Source organism: Magnolia sinica, chromosome 5 (assembly GCF_029962835.1).
Source record: "Magnolia sinica isolate HGM2019 chromosome 5, MsV1, whole genome shotgun sequence".
Taxonomy (NCBI): domain Eukaryota; kingdom Viridiplantae; phylum Streptophyta; class Magnoliopsida; order Magnoliales; family Magnoliaceae; genus Magnolia; species Magnolia sinica.
The window spans coordinates 108,564,976-108,586,736 of NC_080577.1; the positions used below are offsets into that span (position 1 = coordinate 108,564,976).

The 21,761-nt window shown below is 40.4% G+C and overlaps 1 protein-coding gene across 8 annotated transcripts in view; it reads left to right on the top strand.

Moving 5' to 3' along the window:
* LOC131246637 (ADP-ribosylation factor GTPase-activating protein AGD3-like) overlaps positions 1 to 20,366 on the top strand; it is a 74,604-nt gene extending 54,238 nt beyond the window's left edge. For 4 of the 8 annotated variants that reach the window (XM_058246964.1, XM_058246966.1, XM_058246967.1 and 1 more), the window contains 13 exons: positions 1,946 to 2,011; positions 2,140 to 2,187; positions 2,331 to 2,426; positions 2,557 to 2,598; positions 5,744 to 5,959; positions 6,096 to 6,227; positions 6,382 to 6,609; positions 6,853 to 6,939; positions 7,031 to 7,372; positions 10,229 to 10,380; positions 10,537 to 10,633; positions 17,923 to 18,428; positions 19,946 to 20,366. In XM_058246964.1, the coding sequence (XP_058102947.1) occupies positions 1,946 to 2,011; positions 2,140 to 2,187; positions 2,331 to 2,426; positions 2,557 to 2,598; positions 5,744 to 5,959; positions 6,096 to 6,227; positions 6,382 to 6,609; positions 6,853 to 6,939; positions 7,031 to 7,372; positions 10,229 to 10,380; positions 10,537 to 10,633; positions 17,923 to 18,428; positions 19,946 to 20,063 (2,130 nt within the window). In that variant the 3' untranslated portion in view covers positions 20,064 to 20,366. Of the gene's footprint in view, positions 1 to 1,877; positions 2,012 to 2,139; positions 2,188 to 2,330; positions 2,427 to 2,556; positions 2,599 to 5,743; positions 5,960 to 6,095; positions 6,228 to 6,381; positions 6,610 to 6,852; positions 6,940 to 7,030; positions 7,373 to 10,228; positions 10,381 to 10,536; positions 10,634 to 17,922; positions 18,429 to 19,945 lie in introns of those variants that run through there. The other 4 variants (XM_058246965.1, XM_058246969.1, XM_058246970.1 and 1 more) reach the window with 4 other exon arrangements.
* The last annotated feature ends 1,395 nt before the right edge of the window (positions 20,367 to 21,761 follow it).

The window sequence follows — 21,761 nt, forward strand, 5'->3', positions numbered from 1 at the left end:
AAAATTCTGAACATAAAACAAGTTCCAATTGGGGAAAAATACATAGAACAAAAAAAAATCCAAAAATCACAAGAACACCGCTTGCATTTTCCAAGGAAAAAAAGAATATTACATGTACATTCCAAAAGAAAATAAAAATCAAACAACAAAAAATTAATCTACTAGCTATCAAAGGAGGAAAAAAAAATTCAAATAACTAAAATAAAATTCTATAAAATACCTAAAAGCTAGAAAAGAAAAATCCATACCAAGTCACAAAAAAAAAAAAAAAAAGAAAGAAAGAAAGAAAGAAAAAAGGCGAGAAATAGAAGGAAGAAAACCCACCAAACTTCTGTGCAGAAAAACCATATTAGAAATCGTACCTATGGTGACAAAAGCTCAGCCATTTTGGCAAAATCTGGAAACTGTAACCAGGGAAATGCTCAGCCATGGTTTGGTAATCCAAATGGCTGATCTGCTGCTTATCACCTTGGATGGACTATTTTCCAAATATCTCATCAATGAGGTAATGCTAACCGATCAATTAATGATCTAAAGATGGTTGATAAAAGACATACAACAAAATTAGTCCAGAGGATTGGTCTCTAGGGTCTTCCAATATGGGTTATTTCTAGGTCATGGTCCAACCACAAGTGGGGGCACTCTCATCATTTCACATAATGGAGGGTGTTTTGCTCATTTCATTGTCTGAAAGTGGCTCCGTCCAAAGAAAAAGTGATGGGCGTCAAATGGCAGTAACTGCAGGGGTTTAATGGGCACTGTCAGGCTACAGATGGTAATGAGGGAATCTGGAAATCACAAAAGTAGAGGGGTGTATCTCAAATGTTAGAAAGCAAAGGGGTTGATATGCAAAAAACTCCATACTCTTTTAAAGGAGAGGTCACACAGATTAGGATTCTTTGCTAAATTTAGGCTATCACATCACTTGGACCGTAAAATCTGAACACATGGATTCCATTTCTAAAATGGAAACTTAATAGCTGTCACTGGATTCTAACACATAATAAAGCCCAATAAACAAAACACATTTGGACCATAAAACTATGAAGGAAACTAATCCAAGTACTAACAGACTCCAAAAATATCTTCCAAAATCCTGCACATAGTTGTGTAAAGAACCACATGGCCTTGATTGGCTGTAAGGGTGGTGCAAAAACCCTTCAATTCTCATGCGCTTAAAAACATCCTGGCTGGTCCTTAGCTTGTTTAGGGACTGGGCTCCGTAGCAGTTGTTTTGTTTTCTAGGGGTTTGGCCAGCCTTGGGGCTGTCATTGTATATTTTTGGTTTTCTTCATTTTCTGTTTTTTCTTGCTTTGTTTCTCCTCCTGTGTAGGCTTCTTCTTGTTTTTTTCTAATAAACTTTCATCTTTCAAAAATAAAAATAAAAATGCTGTCTGGTTGGGCTAGTGGAGTTTTAAGGCTTATTTGGCCTTGTGGACCTCTTGGTGTCAATTGGACCATTAGATGGACCAGCTGATTGGATCAATGGACCCTACAGTTCGAATGGAGCATCGGATTGAGTCCAGATTTGATATCAGAACTGTGATACACCAGATCCTTGATCAGAACAATCCGGACCATTCATGTTACTTGGTAATCTGGATGGGTGGATGGTTCTTATTATCAATCTGGATGGTAAGATGGTCTAGATATTCAATAGGGACTGGGACCTGTGTATCTATGATCAAAACCTTTGGGTAGGCCTGATCAGATCCTGGTTTACAATATGATGGTATGATATACGATGCAGTCAGATCCTACGGCATGGATGCATATTCGATCACTCTTGTAGGGTCCTGGATGCATTACTAGGTAATATTGGAATTTGGAAGGCTGAATTGAATGGAGTAAGTGATTGTGACAGTTTATGAAATCAGATTGGTCAGGAATGCCAATTCATCATGGACCTGACATTGACTGCTTCAGCATCCATTTTGTGAAACAGGCTCGTGAGAAGTATCTGTCATTGAGGAAAGGTACAAAAGTGGATATAGCCTGTGCTTTAGAGGAGGTACTGACTCTAAGTTTGTCGATTTATTCATTCTGATCCATAGAATATTCTACCTTTTTTTTCAGGTGTTTCGCTTGTCTGTCTTTTTAATTCTTACAGTTTTTAATTTAGTCATAGATATATTCCAGGAGCTCCACAATGCAAGGTCTTCATTTGAGCAGGCCCGCTTCAATCTGGTATATACATCTTCATGCACCCATTGGTTCCGTTGAATTCCAATATTTCCAGTAGAGATACATCGAACTGAGATTTCAGAAACAGCGATAAATGATATCCTGTGGCTGGGTTCCCTTAAGCTGGCATGTTTCTCTTTATCCAGGTTACTGCTCTTTCTAATATTGAGGCAAAGAAGAGGTTTGAATTTTTGGAAGCTGTTAGTGGGACAATGGATGCTCATCTCCGTTATTTCAGACAAGTACATCACATGACTGTTTTTTTTATTATCAGCACATCACATGAATGCATTTTTCTTGTTGTCCTTGCCAACAGTGTGCTTCACTACTTATTCACTGCTCGCTAACCCTTTATCTGGTCTTTTCCTGCAGGGTTATGAGCTATTGCATCAGATGGAGCCTTACATCCATCAGGTTTGATTTTGTTTACATACTGTAGCTGATTGTGGCTCATTTACCTCGTTCAGTTCACTATGGCTAGATGGTATTATATGGCTTCTTTCCTAATAAAAGAGGGCTTCATGTTATGTTGTAATATTCCATACATTCTAATCTATACATGGAACTTGCCAACATGCACACATATGCATTTCATGATAGCACCACAACATGTTTCCAATTGTTAATGCTAAGACCTTTTTTTTTTTGGGGGGGGGGGGGGGCTGACAGCAATTTTGTTAAGTACAAGAGCAGGGAAACAAGAGAAAGGATGATGAGAGATCATACCAACAGGAAAGCAAAACAGAGCTTGGTGAACATGCCTCCTGAAAAGGCCACGAAAACTGAAACCCAGGCCAAAGCTGACCACCCTCCAATACAATAGAATGCCAATTGCAGATAAAATCATGAGAAAAATCCTTCTGAAATCAGGAGGAGCACAGGCCCACGTCGTGGCCATGAATTGAATTCTTTGTTTCAACCATGTCACCGAAGACTCTTCACCTACAAACATTCTAATATTTTTGATGTAGGACCAATGCATGAACTCAAATAATGTGAGAGATCAATCAACAAATTTAAATTAATTAATGAAAACTATAAATCTTGCTACCATCATCACAAATATCAAGATTCTAAAAGGAAATCATGCATAGTTTAAGCCTAGGTTGCCAAGCATCATCCTACATGACCATTAAACATGAGAAACTAGGATCTAATGGATGTAGAAACATCCAAATAGCATAGGGTTAGGTTTATTTTAAAGGGGAAGGTCTAATACTACATAGGGTTTACTAGATTTGGGTGTGAGTGAAGCTAGTGTCAGGGAAGTTTGGGGAAAAATGTGAAATTATGGTTAAAGTGGGAGTTGAATAAAGGGATTAAATGATTTAGGTATTATGAGGTGGGAATTAGGGTTTTGGATGTAGGGAATTTAGGGATTTGGGTTTAATTGAGGGATTTGAAGATCTAAGGTTGGGGGAAAATTGGGAGATTTGAGATTTTTCGGGTTAGGGTTAGGGTTTATAGGTAGGAATGAAGGGGTTTTGTTGTAAGGATAGTGGAAGGCCAAAAGGACAAGGGATGGGACTGTACGACTAGACTTATGGGTTCACATGTGTGGCCATACGGTTACACGTGTGGGTTGGGTTTTGGGGTTCTAAGGTTAAGCTTGGCCAGAAAGGTGTGTAGTAGGAGAATCGGAAGGTTGTTGATGGATCTTGGAGAGAGGGGGAAGAAGAAAAGAAGAAACTTGAAATACCTCGATTGTTGATGAAGAGATATGATGTGGGGATAGAAGGAAGCCCCGCACTTCTGTTGATGAAGACAGGCCTCGCACCGATCTTCCTTCCAAGTCACATGGAAGATATCATCACATTACATAAAGATTAGAGAGAAAACGAGAGAGTTCCTTTTTTTTTTTTCATAAACAAAAGCAACATTAAGGAGGCCATACGCCCTTCCCCCCCCCCCCATTTATATAGTTTGAAGAACTTTTCATAATTACAAAATAGACCATGTTTAATTACTTTTGACCAAAATAACCCTAGTCTGATGAAAAATCAAATAAAACCACTCATAAGGTGTCCAAAAGCATAAATCAATCATAAACTAAATCTTAAAAAATAAATGTCCAATGATGATGAGAATGGTCCACAATCAACAACTTGATCATGTAATCCATGCGATCCAATGGCCCGAATGTCTCACATCCCTCAAATCCAACAGTCCAAGTCACTCCCTAAAGCAACCCATGTGCATCTTCCTAGTGTGGGGTCTTCCAAATGCTCGCATATGCACATGGGGTCTTCAACATGGATACTCGCCTACCCATAGGGAAATCGGGGTGGCCCGCCTCCTCATCTGATACATACGAAAAGGTGTACGTGATGTGATGACCTCATCAATTTCTCTCTTTTTAGATTCCCCACATAAGGGGCAAGGAATCATAATCCAAATAGCCTTGGGACTGAAAAGTGCCTTTTTCCCATCCCTTAACAAAATCCTTGAGACTATTGATAGTCCAGGACATCCCAAAGAGCATGTAGTTCCAAGCTTTTCATGCAAAAGCACAAAGCAAGAACAAATGGCTTCCTGATTCCTTGCTCTTAATGCATCTATTTGGGATTGAGATTTCCTCTTATCAACAGTGATGATTTTCTTTGCCACAGCCACCCTGGCTAATGCTTGGACCCTAGGCGGAGCTGGAATCCTCTACAACTTTGAAAGCAACAAGATAGTATTTTCTTGGGCACACACAATACACACAATATGGTGGAGAGATTTGCAAGAGAAAGAACCAGTCTGAGTCCACTTCCAAATTATATCAGAATCCATGAGATCACCTTGGCTCTGCGCAATTTCTCCATAAGCTTACCGAACTCGAGAATTGCTGCCGTGAAGATTTCTGCGGATGTATCCTCAATATGCTCATAGCAATCAGGAATTTTGGCTTCCTTGTTCACTAATAAACAAAGATAGGTGGGGAACAAGTCGGTATTCCACCCATATACCCAAACCTCACCCACTGCTGCCAATGATGAGGCCAATGCCAATCTCAAAACAGCTCCCCACCCTATTCAGACTCACGTTTGCCGATCTGATTGATGTTTCTCCATATGTTTGTTCCTGAGTTCCTTGTTGGACACCAGGGAACCAATCTCTATCAGACACCATATTTTCTGAGAATGACCTGACTCTATAAGGCATCTGATTCCTCATCAAATCTCACCATCACTTACATGGTAATGCCAAATTTTCCTTAAGCTTCACTAGACTCAAGACCCTTGCTTTTTGGGTTTGTGCACTTCCAAGCAATGAGATGGAACTTGTGCTCTGTGTCTCCTTCCCATAAGAAAACTCTATGCAGCTTCACTAGACCTGGACCCCAAAACAGCTGTTGAGGCTGTTCATCCTTTATGTTATTTGAAGTTCAATTATAGATTAGGTGTGTATGTTGTTTTGCTACAATTGTGGTACCAATTTTACTAGTGAACACTGCAAAGTTTCTGGCTGACTCTTTTGCATATGCTTTCTGTGTCATTCCGCATGGTGACAGATAGCTTGCTTATTTGATCTGCATTCCTTTGAAATTGAAAACGGAACCCTTGTTGTTTTGAAGGTTTTGACATATGCACAACAGTCAAGGGAAAGGGCAAACTATGAGCAGGCTGCCCTTACAGAGAGGATGCAAGAGTTCAAAAGGCAGATTGATCGAGAAAGTCGTTGGACTTCAAATGGTTCACACAGTTCTCCTAATGGAGATGGCATACAAGCCATTGGTAGAAGTTCACATAAAATGATAGAGGCAGTTATGCAATCTGCTGCAAAGGGAAAAGTATGTTCTGAGGTGCTTTGATTCTTGAGCTCTTAGTCAACTTATGCTTGCCTTTCCTGAGTGTGAAATCATAGTGTGTATACTCCTTCAATGATTCTGGCTTTATTTCTTTCTAACTCAATGTATGATATTCCAGGTTCAAACCATCCGACAAGGTTATCTCTCAAAACGTTCCTCAAACTTGAGAGGAGACTGGAAAAGAAGGTTTTTTGTTCTTGATAGCCGAGGAATGTTGTACTATTATCGCAAGCAGTGGAGCAGGCCATCTGTAAGTCATTGCTAAGCTGAAAAAGTACGCTAGGTGTTCAGTGCTTACAGTTCGTCTTCTTCTGCTTCTTCTTTTTCATGAGCCACCCTAAATTTTCCCTTTGTTCTTTATTACCTGTTTTCTGTTTGTTTTAACATTTAGCTTGTTCTTTTAGGGAGCTGGAAGTCATTCCGGTCATAGGAGTCATAATTCCTCTGAAACTGGTTCAGGGCTGCTGAGTCGTTGGCTTTCTTCTCATTATCATGGTGGAGTACACGATGAGAAGTCTGTAGCGCATCATACTGTGAACCTGTTGACATCAACAATAAAAGTTGATGCAGACCAGTCAGATCTGCGATTCTGCTTCAGGATTATATCCCCATCTAAGAACTACACTTTACAGGTACATTTTAGAAGTCTGCATGAACTAAGCAAGTTTAAACACTGTTTATTTGTACCTATCGTCAATACATACTGCCTAACCCTCAAAAGTACTTGGTGGTTGTTGTTGTTGTTGTTGTTATTATTTTTTGTGGGGGTGGGGTGTCAGATTCAATTTTATGATCATGGTATTAACACATTTTCAGTTTGCTTAGTATTTTATTTTATTTTATTTTTATTTTTTTAATGTTGTTTGTTGATGCAGGCAGAGAGTGCAATGGATCAGATGGATTGGATTGAAAAGATTACTGGAGTTATAGCTTCACTGCTGAGTGCACAATCACCCGAACAGGTTGCATCACAGTATCTGTTCACCTTTTGAGTATCACTTGTAGAAAAAAAAAAAGGATCCATTTTGAAGGTTGTCTTCCATTTGATTCCAGCGCCTTATTGCCAGTCCTATGCGTGGTGGTCATCTTCGTGCAGCCAGTGAGAGTAGCTCTTTTGGAAGTTCTTCTGACTTTGATCCCTCAGTAATTGATGAATGTACATCAGAAAGGAATGCCATTACTGGAAATCATGATCGTTCAGTTAGGGGTTCACAACAACATCGGTGTAGTGTAAAACATGAGAAGCCGATTGAAGTGCTGCAAAGAGTTGAAGGAAATGATAGATGTGCTGATTGTGATGCTCCAGAGCCAGATTGGGCATCCTTGAACCTTGGTGTCCTTGTCTGTATTGAATGTTCTGGCGTCCACCGTAATCTTGGTGTACACATATCAAAGGTAAACATGAGCTTTAGATCATCTTTGCATGTTTGACGATTTACCACTTAAGCTCTTGGTTGCTTATTGTAATTTGAAAAGCCCTATTACTGAAACCTTGAATTTTTCTCTTTGAATATAACAGTGGCATAAACTTGTTTGCCATGTTTATGGAGAAGCTAATGAAATAACCAACACCTTGGGTAAAGAATGTTTTAGAAGAGAATCGTTGTCTTGCAATGTGGCCCCTCTTCCTTCTGTTCCCCTTTTACCTTGAAGAAGTCACTTCTCTGACTATTGAACACCAAGCTCTTGTTGCCCAAGGAGCCTTTAACCAAGAGTGTAAGAACAATGCGGCCATTCTCAGTATTTCTTTCTTAACTTTCTAGGGAATGCAGACCATTCACTGTATTTCTTTTCTCAAACATCTAGAGATTTGGTTGTTCCACTGAAGGGGGGCTTCAGGGTGTGTTACATCCACTATGGGGCCCATCGGATCAATGATCACCCAACCCCAGGCTCACTTGTACAAACTGATGACCCAAGGATGGTGTATCCTTGGTTTGAGGATCATGATAATTCCTTGTCGATCTGATAAGCCTCTTTGTATTTCTAGAAGTGTGTGCTTGGCTTGAGACAGGAAGTTGGATATCACAAACTGGATCTGCTAATCACATAAACAGTTGCTGCGGTCTATTAAAAGTAGTCAACGCTAATTGATTCTCGTGTTTCTTTGTATTTTAAAGAAATAATACATCTTGGTCAATCTCCATTGTCAATTCATTAGGTATATCTGATGCTCTTCCCATTGAGTCATTTGTAGTTGTATTTATGCTAGCCGACTAACCATGTCATGGAACTTTCCTAGTTTGTTTCTGCCATTTTTTTAATTTTTTTTGTGATCTGTGGAACCACCTACATGGAGAGGATAATGAGCTAGTTGAAGAGGTTCTATTAGCTGGATGCATCATCACCTCCAATCATCTTATGGTATTGTAAATATTTGTAATAAACTTTGTCCTGCGTAGGAAGTTCGCGTGCTCATTTGGGGTGTTGTTATGATAAGCAAATGCTTGAAACTGAATTAACAGTGGTGCCTTTAAGTTCTAAATTGTGGTTCTATTTGTACATCTTGTAGACTGTGGCCAGACATTCCAACTTGTCCTTTAATGACATAACAGAAAGCTGTGTTCTGAAGACATACCTGGGAATGTCTCATCTTGGTTTTTTCCTTGTATTTTTCTTGTAGATGCCTCACTGTTGCTTGGTCGTTCCCCATGCAACAGAATTCTCAAGTTGCATCTATTGTTCAGTCTTTATTGCTGGTATGGTACCTCAGTGATGCAGGACCAATGTTGTCAAATCGCATATGCGATCGCATGCAATCACCATATGCTGTTCACATATGTGATTGCACAATCGCATATGCCATGGCATATATAAATATTTTTTTTTTTAAATAATAATAAAATTCTAAAAATTCTAAAAAAATTAGGAAAAACTTGCCTAATTTGTACACATGATTGGATTGGGTTATTTTACTTGTTTCATTAACTTATATATATTTAATTGCTTATATTATATTATATAAATTTTAACAAAACAATCAACAAGCTACATTAAAAGAGAATTCATTACTAAAAACTTAGAACAATGAAATTTTACTGATAAATGGATAACTTGAAATAATTTACAAGTTATAACTTGCAACTTAATTTACAAAAAGTAAGCACAACTTGCAAAATGCAAAAAATAAACATACTTGAAATAATTGTAGAGAGATTAGAGTAAGAGAGAAAGAGGTGTAAGAGAGAGAGTAAGAGAGAAAGAGGTGTAAGAGAGAAAGAGTAAGAGATTTAGAGCTTTGGAGTAAAGAATAGTGAAAATGGAGGGGATATGAGTGCTTATTTATAGGCAAAAGTTCTCCAAATTGAAGACATAAATTAAAAAAATAAAACATAAAAAAATTGCTTCCAATCTAGCTATTGGGAAATATGCGATTGCATATTGGTTGCATATTTTGTATGCCATGGCATACTTACCACTTGCTCTAAAAGTTCGAAGTGATAGAGTGTGGTGAATAAATCCCTTTATCTCATAGCCCAGGCCCCACATCCCATGGGTTAGGTCCTCAGCCAACCCCCCCTCGTGGGCCCCACATCACATGAGTTTTGCCTCACACAAGCGCCCCTGCATCCCAAATGCCACCCCACTCAGTGTGAAAATGCCCCCGCATTAATCACCCCCGGTGAGGAGTCTCGAACATGACCTCCCGCTCTGATACCACTTTGATGCAGGACAACTAACCACTTGCTCTAAAAGCTCAAATTGATAGAGCGTGATGAGTAAATCCCTTTATCTCATAGCCCAAGCCCCACATCCCATGTATTAGGTCCTCGGCCAAACCCCCATCGTGGGCCCCACATCACACGGGTTCCACCTCACGCGAGCCACCCACCTCACAGGGGCCATCCACCCTGCGTGTGCCCTTGCATCCCACATGCCACCCCACTCGAGCCCCATGTGAAAATGCCCATGCATTACTCAGTTATATGCATTGCTGGAAAATGAAAGAAAATGTCATTAGTTGATCTCTTTGATACAAAGTCTTTAAAAATAATAATAATAACTCAAGTTCCTGGACCTTGTGATTGATCATACTTAACTGTGTCAATATGTTGTGTCAAAGTAGGCAATGTCGATGTAGTAGCCATTTGGTCCTGAATTTATTGGTAGTTCTCTTTGATGCCGCCGCTATTAGTATGAATGCTGAATTGCCAATATACTGTCGTGATTTTTGTGCATGTTCATTTTTGCAGCTGTTGTGTTTGACCTTAATGGAAAAAGAATGATGTTATTTGTGATTTATGATTGCAGGTAAGATCGCTGACACTTGATGTGAAAGTATGGGAGCCTTCTGTTATTAATTTATTTCAGTCTCTGGGTAATTCATTTGCCAACTCGATTTGGGAGGAACTGTTGCACCTGAATAATAATTTGAAGGCCAACGACACCCCTCCAAATACTAGGTAATAGTGTGTTAATAGTTGTGCATTAAGATGCATTCTTTCTATTCTAATTTGAAAAGTCTCGTGTAGTAGTCCTTTACAAACTATATCAAAGGTATATAGTGCCTCATAAGAAGTTGCAGAAATTTCACATTCTCAATATTCCTGTTGATGCAGTTTCTGTAAGTTTGATAAAAATCATCAGCAGTTGTTTATCAGGAAACCTGATCCTACAGATCCTATTTCATTAAAGGAGAAGTTCATTCATGCGAAGGTATCACTCTGATTTGTCCACTCATCCTTCTTTTTCCATCTTGTTAGGTTTTCTCCCTTTTTCTTTCCGTTTATGTATTTTTATTTTTTTTCATTTGGGAACAATGTCATGTCTTAGGTGAAGATGTAAATGATATGTTGCTTTTAAATGTTCCCGCATATTAGGGCCTTTAGCATGTTCAAACGTTATGTGGCTTGCCAAATTGGATATATGTCATATCTAAGTGTAATGCACCAAGTCATGTCATAGTTGTGATAAACATTTATGGCAAAATCAGGAATGATTCCTTAAGGGTGTGTTTGATTTTTCAAATTCCTCAGTAAATACACAGAAATTACTTATTTTTACTTTTTATGTATGTTTGCCAAGATATGGAGATCACTGAGTATTTCTTCCTTGAAAATCAGCCTGGAAAGGGCTGACTTAAATTTATGGGCTCCACTGTGATGTATGTGACTTATCCACACCATCCATCCATTTTAGCAGAACATTTTAGGGCATGAGCCAAAAAATAGGCAGATCCGAAGCTTAAGTGGACCACACCAATGGAAACAGTGGTCCTCCACCGTTGAAAGCTATTTCCTTCCTAGGGCCCACATTGATGTTTGCTAGTCATCTAACCTGTTCACAAGGTCACAGAGACACGAATAAATGGAAAACACAAATATCAGCTTGATCCAAAACTTTTGGGGCCCCAAGAATTTTTCAGTGGTAGGCGTTCAACTCCCACTATTTCCTGTGGTGTGGTCCACTTGAGCTTTGGATCTTCCTCATTTTTCGGCTCATACCATAAAATAAGCTTGCAGAAGGGATGGATGGCGTGGATAAGTCACTGACATCTTGGGGGGCCCCGTGGTTTTTACATTTTTGGCCTCATGTTTAGAGTCGTGATACACAAAATCTGATTCATCATATCCACTTCCTCCAAGTGTAAATACATTAACACTTAAGCTTATTGTACGACATGCACGTAGGGTTTTCAATCAGGAAGGATCACCTACCTGAAAAGGGTGCGAAACGATTTGAGATGTTGCTGGAATTTACTCTTAGGAAATCCGGATTCGACTCTACTTAGATTCAGTCCGACTCAGTTAGATGTGCAGAGACTTGGTGACTCGATGGGTGTTTGTACGTGAATTGGTAGAGATCTCTACATGTAAACACATATGTAGATTACACTTCACATTTTCTAGAGTTTTGAACTCAAATTCCAACTAGATCAGCATGTCGACTCACTGAGTCTACTCGGTGAGTCATGATGTACAGGAAACATTAACTAGGGTTTTCGACATTCTGGATTTAGATTAGGTTTTTTTATTTATTATAATGAAGGTTAAGTCAATAATTTAGAGATTCTTGTAAGTGTGTGTGTGTGTATCAAAAACACGGTGGGTCCCGCAGTGATTACGTGGAAAATCCACTTCATCCATCAGTTTTGCTCGATCATACTAGGACATGGGCCAAAAAGTGAGGCCAATCCAAAGCTCAAAGTGGGCCACACCATAGGAAACAGTGGGATGGTTATCCACCATTGAAAAGAAAAGAAGAAGAAGAAGAAGAGTTGTTACACTCTCAACCATACATGTAACATAAATGCATAGCAATCTAGAGCATCCACATCATGAACTCAGTTTTGGATGGATCATAGCTCAGGAATCATGCTGATAGGAGAATCCTGTCCAATTGGCCATCAAATGGACAGCTGAAAAGAAAATTGTCAGAGGTCTAAATCCGATGGGGAAAATAGACTGGAAGGTCCTAGCAATGCAACGTATGGGCTATATGCTCCATCCACAATGTGGATGTGTAACGCCCTGTGTTTACAGGACCCGAGTATATGACTCATTTCCCAAAAACCCGAGTGTTGACCTATTGAGAGCCAAATTCTCTCTCTCTCTCTCTCTCTCTCTCTCTATATATATATATATATATATATATATATATATATTTCAGAGTTAGCAGTTTAGCGTAGGATGGACAAATCAACATAAAGGGAAATTTGCATTTACATGTAGAATATACAAGAGGCTGCCCATAATGACTTATACAAACCAATATCTTGATATAACAAATACAAGAATTACATAATTTATACAAGAGAAATAGCAACATGCATATAAATTTGAGCCACAAGATCACGCAGCTCCTCTTGACAATTACAGCCATGCATCCCTGACACTTGTACCTTGCTCCTCATCAAGTCTGAACATGCATCTCATTTACGCCACCTGTGCTACCTGTACAGTTATATATTTGATGGATGAGTGACCAGCTCAGTGTGAATTCCCCTCAAGATTACGCACCGCCACCTTAGACAAGTATAACATGAAAACAACAAGGCATATAAAACATAATAAAATGCAGTCTTATTATATGCATGGATGTGTGAATGCATCATCGACCTGGGGATTCTCATCCAGTCGGCAGTTGGGCTCGTCACCCATGCAAAGGCTGGCCATTAGCGAAACAAATCACGTGCGTACATCACGTATCGCATTATGACTGCCCATCGTACATCACGTATGTAAATCGATAGTCGATGGTCTAACAGCTAGCGAAACGATACCCCCAATAACCCGGAGGGCACGTGCTACAACATCCAGAAATATCCACCTGTCATCGTCAATATGCCATAAATGCATGATTAGCCAGACCATTATTAATCCAATTACAATCAGCCGGTTTAATAAAGCTCAAGGTCACTATAGGGGGTGAGGCTCGTCACCCAGCGTAGGCTGACGACTTGGGCATAGTATCCCATTTCCACCATCCCCAGCCCATGAGTCTACAGCCTTAGGATGTTGATAAAACCCATCAGCATGTGACTGATCAACTCTCAATGTATGAGAAGCTACCATCGTATGTTGAGTGAGAATGAATTTCAAAGATACTAAATACAACGATTAAAAAGAGTCGGTATGCATGCCTTAAATATGAATAAGCAATGGCGATAAAAACATCAAATGGTTCATCACACAGTCAAATAGGTGGAATCACCGCATAGATGGTGAGTGCTATGAATAATTTTGCCACTAACATAACCTCCATGTTGAGGGTCTATTCTTAGCACAATCAATCTCATTACACCCCAAGAACGGACTATCTTTCATAGATAGAGGTTCACCCCACAGACTAGAGAGATTTCGATTCATATATCTTGCAAACAGTACAATAGCATATCCAAATGGCATAGAGATCAAGTATCGAACTAAGATACCATTCTAATAAAGTACAACTTAAGTACAAGTGTAATTACAATTTAGAAACTATTAAATGAATCAAGGTTTAGCATATGCATTTGATATTCATGATCAATTCTCAAACATATATCCAATTAAGCTAATCATATAATTAATCAAGCTTTAAGGCATCATTCATAATCAATTTAAAAGCTATCCTTGATCTAATTTAGAGATGAAAAGCTTAAAAGTGATGAACGAATCACCTTCTAATGTCGCTAAGTGCTTGTGCCCTTAGAATCGGATCCTACCATGAATGAGGAAATTTTACGTGAGATCAATGTTCTACAAAGTATCTATGGCCAAAATTAATATAACCTAGGGCTTGGATTACTTATATTTTATTTTTTATTTTTTTTAGGGTTTTGCTATATAATTAGGTTTTCATCTTAGAGTTTAGTTCTAGGCTTAGATTTTAGGATTTGGACTCTGATTATTATTATTATTATTATTATTATTATTATTGTTATTTTTGTACCATGAATGAAATAATAGTCACAATAGAAGTATTAAATAAGTAGTATTAATAATGATGATTCACAAATTCATATTTAAATATACCGATATTATCTAATACTCTTATAATGACTTATAATCTCTTAAATAATACAAGTAATAATAATAAAATTTTTACTAACCATAATATGATAAGGACTAACACCCAATAATCATATTAACAAAATTATACTAATCCCATAAGGAAAATGATAATATTTTCTAATGATAATAATTATAACTATCAATAATGAATCTAGTCATGATAATAGATACTATGATATATCATTCAAGTAAGATTAAGACTAATTAAGACTCAATTGATTCCCTGTGAAGGGAGGGAGAGCCACCCTATCCCTGGCTAGCTAATAGTTATTACTAACCCGGGAACTTAGTATTCTATGTGGGATTAGAACCCGCGGCATCCTACTCACATTTAAGAGAAATTTAAATGCAAGTTTGAAAGTTGCCCGACCCCAATTACTTCTTGGTTTAGATGCTTCCAAGCTTGATCATGAACTCAATTAAGGGGCTTAACTGAGTTGATCTTTTCCATACCTTTCTTTGTTGTTTGCTGTTTTGCTAAATGTGATGTGGACTGTGGGCACCATGGGATGCATCTGGAATGTTGGCTTTGCCCAAAGGAAATCCTAGCCCTTTGATTTGTAGCACTTACAATGAATACAAGAATGATGCCCAAGGCATGGTCTATCCACTGTAAGTACTATCAGTTCAACGGTTTGAATTATTGCATGAAGTGAGATAGGGAGCCATGAAACAAAAACTCAATAGGGCTACCATGATGTTGCATGACATCTACTTCCTCTATCATTTACGTTTGGCTTAGCAAGGTTGTTGCCGAACTCACCCGAGTTGGGTCTGAGGGTGCACAAACAACCTAGGGGTTGCAGCTGTGATCGTGGTGACTCACGCAGCTGGGATTGTGATGAGTCGACTCAGTGAGTTGAGCCAAATCTGATAGCACCCATGGGGGTCGTAGTGGTGATGTTTGAGTTGGGTTTTCATCTAAGAGAAACCGAATGTGGCAAGATGGTCTTACCTGAGCTGAGGCGGTGCAAGGTCATGCTGCTGGTTACATCGGTTGCTATGGCGAGTCGAGTGGAATTGAGTCGTTGAGTTCAGCTAGGGACTCAAGTTGGCTTCCACGGTAGAGGGCGAGCTAACTCAACCTGATACGGTAGCTGCTGACCGTTGGAAGCCCAACCTCTCGGTGCAATGAGCTAGCAACATGGGCTTGAAACCCGCACCCGAGTGAGCTTGGGCGAGTCGCACCTGCAACTCGGTCGTGCTGAGTTGGTGCACGAACTGCACTCTCTCTCACTGTCTTCTTCTACTTCTCTTCCCTTTTTCTCTTCTTACTTTCGTGCTAGGCCAAACGGGGGCCTGGACTCGGCCCTGACTCGCCCAGCTTAAACCGAACTCGGTCAGGTCAGTGTGGTGTGGCACCCACCACTAACAGCGTGGTGCACTCTCCCCCCTCGAACGCTCTCTCTTTCCTTTTCTTCTTCTCCCACTTTCTTCCTCCCTTTCCTGCTTCTCTGTTGTTCTAAAGACCTAATAGAGCCCATGGCTCGAACCGAGTAGCATCATAGCTCACCCACAGCTCGATGCGGTGCAACGGCCCCTACTCTCTCTCCTTTTTCTTTGCTCTTTTTCAATCCTCTCTACCTCTTTTTCTTTTCTCCTTCGGCCATGACCAACAGGGCATCCAAAACTGATCAGATCTTGCCCCAACTCGAGGCAACTGGAGCAGCTTGAACGGGGAAGAAGAAGGTAGCCATTAATGGCATCTTTGACACCTTAGCTTCTTCCACGAATCTGGCCCATGGAGGCGGTCCATATGGACCCTAGAAAGCTTATAGATAAGCTTCATCGAAGCTTTGAGGAGATAGGTTTGGTGGGTTCGATGGAAGAAGGAAGCGGCTGGTCTTTGGTTGTGGCTGCAAGAAACAGATGAGGAGCGCTCGAATACCTAGTTCTAGGGTTTATTTGCGTTAAAAGGCGTCTGAATGGAGGCTTTAGATTGATTTGGGTTGGCTTTTAGATGCCACTCAACGACTGGGATTTTAACAGCCATACGGCTTGCAACAAGGGTGGGATTCTTTCTGCAAGTCCATAGCTGCGAAGCCCTAACACTCAGGGAAGATAAACGGCTGAGATTCCTTGAGAATGGAGGGCTGAGATGGCGCAGGAGCTAGCGCACGTGGATCGCCAATGTGGAGTGGAAACAGTTTCCGTTTTCGGAAACGGTGTGTTTGTAAGGCTGGTTTGCAGCGAGAATCGTGTCCACACATACAGGAAAACCTACTGTAGCAGTCGGGTTTTGGTCGAGCCCACTGCCTGAGTCAGATGGACAGTTTGGGTCGTCCAAATGGCCGGTGTAGGTGGGCCACTAATCATAGAAACGGACGTCCGTCCGTCCGCTGTTACAAACCAGAGAGAGAGAGAGAGAGAGAGAGAGAGAGAGAGAGAGAGAGAGAGATCTCTTGATGTGCACGCCTCCTAGTGCACTTGTGACTTCGAAAGTGGGGTCCACAGGGATTTTGACGGATCCACTCCGTCCATCTATTTTATCGACTTGAATTTGGGCCCAGCCCAAGGTACGAAGTAGATCCAAGGCTTAGGTGGGCCATGCCAACCAAATCTTGACCTTTAATTGACGTTTATCATTGCTCCGGTGGTTAGATTTGTTTATCAATGAAATTAGAGTCCTAAGGATAGGTTTTTCTAACGATGTGATGGTCCGTCTTGAAGAATAACGGATTGATCGCTTGATATATAGGTGCGGACTGCTTTCAACGGTCGGATTTAAACCGTAATAAATGTGAATATCTAAGTAGGTTAAGTTTGTATTTACACTAAATTAGATTACATGGTAATACTCGAGTATTGGAAAGTACGGGGTGTTACAGGATGGTCTGCCTTGTTGTGCATGCATGCAACATGCATGGTGGGTGAGTTGTCACATTTTTATCAGTTGAACTAAACCCACAGTTTGTAGCCCTATATGAGAGAAGTTATGTGCTCATTGCATCTCCTTCTTGTGTGATTTTTCTGCATAAATGGTTTGGTCTAACCCTTGTAACTTTCACATGCTGACCACCTTCTCTAGTTAACTAAAAGCCCAATACCTCATCATTGATTAGAAGCAGCAATATTATTAGTGACTTTCATCTGTTCTGCAATTTCTTTATTTCTTGAAAATTATTTGGCATCTAGTCCTTATTTCAAGTTTTATGTTTGTGACTGATGACCTTTCGGTTCGCATTGGTGGATTTGGCTTTCCATTGGTGGGAATCATCACAGTTATCATCATGATGATGATGATGATCATCATCATCTATGCGTTATCCTAACTAATTGGTGGGAATCTATCATTAGCAAATCTATATTCACCCTTTCACTAGCCTAGTAACCGCATTGCCCCTATTGCTGCTTTTCTATCCGAAAATGCAATTCAAATCCATCGTGGTTTTCTTGTTGCTTCTTCTATTAAAAGATCTAGAGCTGACCTTTTGTTTTGTTTACTCCCAGTATTCGGAAAAGCTTTTCATTTGCAAGACAGTGGCAGATCGGCCTTTTCTTTCTGTGGCCCAAAAGATGTGGGACAGCGTCCGTATCAATGACAAGAAGGCAGTGTACCGCCACATAGTTGACTCCGATGTCGATGTCAATGGCTTGCATGGGCATGCACCATTTAGTACATCCCTAACCCTAGCAAAAGTAATGCTTTTGCATGAAAAGCCAGGCTCAATGTTGGATCGCAACTCTAGTGGCTTATCAGGGGATTCACCGCAAAAAGTCTCTGCCCCTAGCTCTACAAGCTCAGTACGCACAAGCGAGGACCGAAATGAGGTGGATGCATATGTAGATGGCTGCTCCTTGCTTCACCTTGCATGCCAGACTGCAGATATTGGCATGATAGAGCTCCTCTTGCAATACGGCGCCAACATAAATGCTCCCGACTCGAAAGGCCAGACACCACTTCACCACTGTATTATCAGAAACAGGACTGCATTTGCCAAGCTGCTGCTTACAAGGTGATGTTTCCTGACAGTATACCCTTAGTGGGTTTTAGGAGAAAAGACCTGCCATCATAGACTGAGCCCACAGTTACATGATCAAACTGTTTGTCCTGTGGGCTCCACAATGATGACCCATGGTGAAAAATTCCACTAATTGGATGATGTGGTTGGTCTTATCATGGCATGTCAATAAACTGTTGATCCTAGAAAGGCTCCTACAATCATGGGCAGGATGTTCCAATCAGTACAATTTTCGCACCGTGGGTCATCCACCATGGCCCCCAAAAGGCTCCTACCATGTACAGCAGAGGGACATTGATTACAATTGGAGCTGACTGCCAACCCAATGCTCATTTTATAAGAGCACTTTGTCAGTTTATTTCTTGAGCTTCAAACATTCTTTCTTGGCAAATTTAAGGATACATTTTTACTTCATATGTACACATTCCTAAAAACCTAGCTTCCTCTATTAATTCATACCTTTTTGTTGCATTATTGGCAATTTCCTGATAATCATAAACTGGGGCTTACTGAAGCTGTCATGTTCCAATCCAACTCCTGACTTATACTGTAGATATCCTGGACAGAATCAGGCTACTCTGAACATCAGGTGGGTCGGCCAAAAGTCCACAGTCAATGTAAATGTCCATCCTGCCTGATTGATTGGAGCAGTCTGATCTTTCTAGCCAGGGCATCTACCTTATGGAGCTGACCTGATGGTTGGCCTGGATCATAAATGCTTGTGCCACATTGGCATCTGTGGCTGCTTCTGGAATGCTAGTTGCCCCCATCCATACGTATGTGAGGTCTGTAAAACTCATTTTTTTACTATTCATTACTTAATTAGAAAACTGAACCATTGAAAAATATTTCCTGCGTTAAGACCTTTTCCACATGTTTGCCCAAAGTTCTTTGCAACTACCTCTAATTGGCTGCATTTGGATGGGCCCACCTGCAAGCAATGGAAACAGCTGATGTCTTTTGGGCATAGTTTCAGAACCCAAAACTCAAAAAGTCTGTTGAGCTCAGTCGAGTCTGGTAACTCGGTCTCCTTTTTTCAAGTATTGAACACGAGACTTGGTGATATTTAATATTTGGCATTTATAATTATTGTGGAGACTTGGCAAGTTTCCTTGAATTCCCATATATTATTGTTTATATCTATAATCCAATTACCCTAAGCTTTGGCCATGTTCTATGAAAATTCTCAGTACATGGTTTGTGCTGGGAGTCTGGATGCTGTGCGGCAGACTGTACAGGTGGAAAATTTTACTTGGCAGCTATTTAATGGTCAGGTAAACGTGGGTCCCACTTGGCCCTTTAATGGCTGCCAGCTAAGCCTGACGGATTTGACCATTGTCTGAAGATACTTGTTGCTGGTGCTTGGAACCTGTTTGATTTAAGAGGACAAAAAAAATAATCTATAACAGCATTAGAGACAGAATTCAAAGAGTTCAAAATTTCAGGCAGTTGTTATTCTTCCAGACTATCAAATATCTGCCTGTTGATTTCTATCATGCCTTTGCCTGCAGGGGAGCTGATCCAAGAGCTGTTGACAAGGAAGGCAAAACCCCTTTACAGCGTGGGATGGAAATGGGGACCATAAATGACGAGGAGATTGTCATTCTGTTAGCAGACACGAACAGATAGTGCCATCCAAATGTCGCGAAGACCAACAAAAAGAGCCAGTTCAGTTGCAGTAAAACGGTATGGTTTCTGTTTGATTGTATTACTCAGAAACTTGGGCTGATTCCCTGATAGCAGTTACAAGAGGTATTTGGTTAGATAAGCCGGCGGATTCCCGCCGGCTGCCTGTGAGATGCTGTGCATGACTGGCCCACACATATGTAAGTCAATGGCCCCCGTTCTTTGCATGCTCGAGAGTTTCGGGCTGTTTTCGGGGCTCTGTAATGTTAGAGGTGTCTGTCTAATTTATGAGGTTTTGCTTTCTTTTGTTTGGTTTGCAGTGTTTGCAGCCAGCAGGCTTTTGTGTGATTGTTCATTCCTTCTGCCATTATGAGTTGGTCTTTACAAGTTTTTTATTAAATGCTGACTCTTTGTTAGGGTGGTTAATTAATTTTGACGGACGGAAGTCATTTGATCGGATTCTCAGTTCGATTTACTGGTTGGCGATCTATCCTATGGGGCCCACAATTTTGGACTGTCCAGGTTGGCGCTCATTCATGCTATGTGTGCTGTGGATGAGATGTCTCAATTCATTGAGTTGATTTTGATTTGCTGATTTTTAGTTAGGGGGTAAATTTTCAGGCAATGTGGTAGTTATGGTTGAAGCTTGGGCCGATCCCTACCGTCCAAGTTTTGGGCTCCACCTATGGGCCTTAAAATTGCCCTGTTCAACTGATTCCAACTGTACATATACAAATCACTGGTGTAAGACAATGTGGAATTCATCCAACAGTCAGGATTCCTCCTTTGGGCTAATTTACAGAATTGTCCAGCTATAAGACTCTAACAGACCAATATAGAATATTCCAGGTTCCTGTACAAGTAGGGCTGTCAATAGGCCAGATTGGCCCGTTGGGTTTACGGGCTTGGCCCAAGCTTAGGCTGAAATATGAGGCCGCAAGAATGGACCTGAGTCTAAATTTAAGCCCATTTGTTAATTGTACTAGGCTTGGGCTTTCAATAAGAGCCTGTAATTAACATAGCCCGAACTGGCCCTAGTCTGGCCTATTTATGCTTTTTGTCAATATCATGCTTGATTGGGCACGTTAGATCTATTACAAACGAGGATGGCTGGGCTTGGGCTGGACTCAGACCAAGGTCATGCATAGTCATCATAGGCTGGGCTTTGGCCTATTGATTTTGGTCTGTCTGGGCATGCGCTGGAAGTGGGTTTTATTTGTGTGCTGGGCGTGGAGAGACTTTGGCTCAGCCCAAACACTGCCCATTAACAGCAGCCCTATATGCGAGATTAGCCTGTTCTAGATGTACCTGCACCATGTACAAGCCTTTTATATATGATGTGAAGATCATTAAGGATCGAAGGCAGTTGGATCGAAGATTAATGTGGAAAAACGCATAGAGTTTTTAACCCTCAGGCCAGTAATTGGAGTTTAACATAAACACGCCCTTTTGTTGTTAATCTCCTTGTATCGGGAGATTGCTGTATTTATATTCAAACAGGATACTTCATCTTTGAGATTTTATGCCCGTTGCTACAGGAGAAACTGACCCTATTCCTCTGTTCTCCCACATGACTAGTTAATTCACTCATGTAACGTACCAGATCTTTAATCGTTATGGGATTGTAATAGCCATAAGAAATTACATGTGATTGCTGTTACAGTCCTGTAACAGCATAGGCTTTTCTTTTTCTTTTTTTTT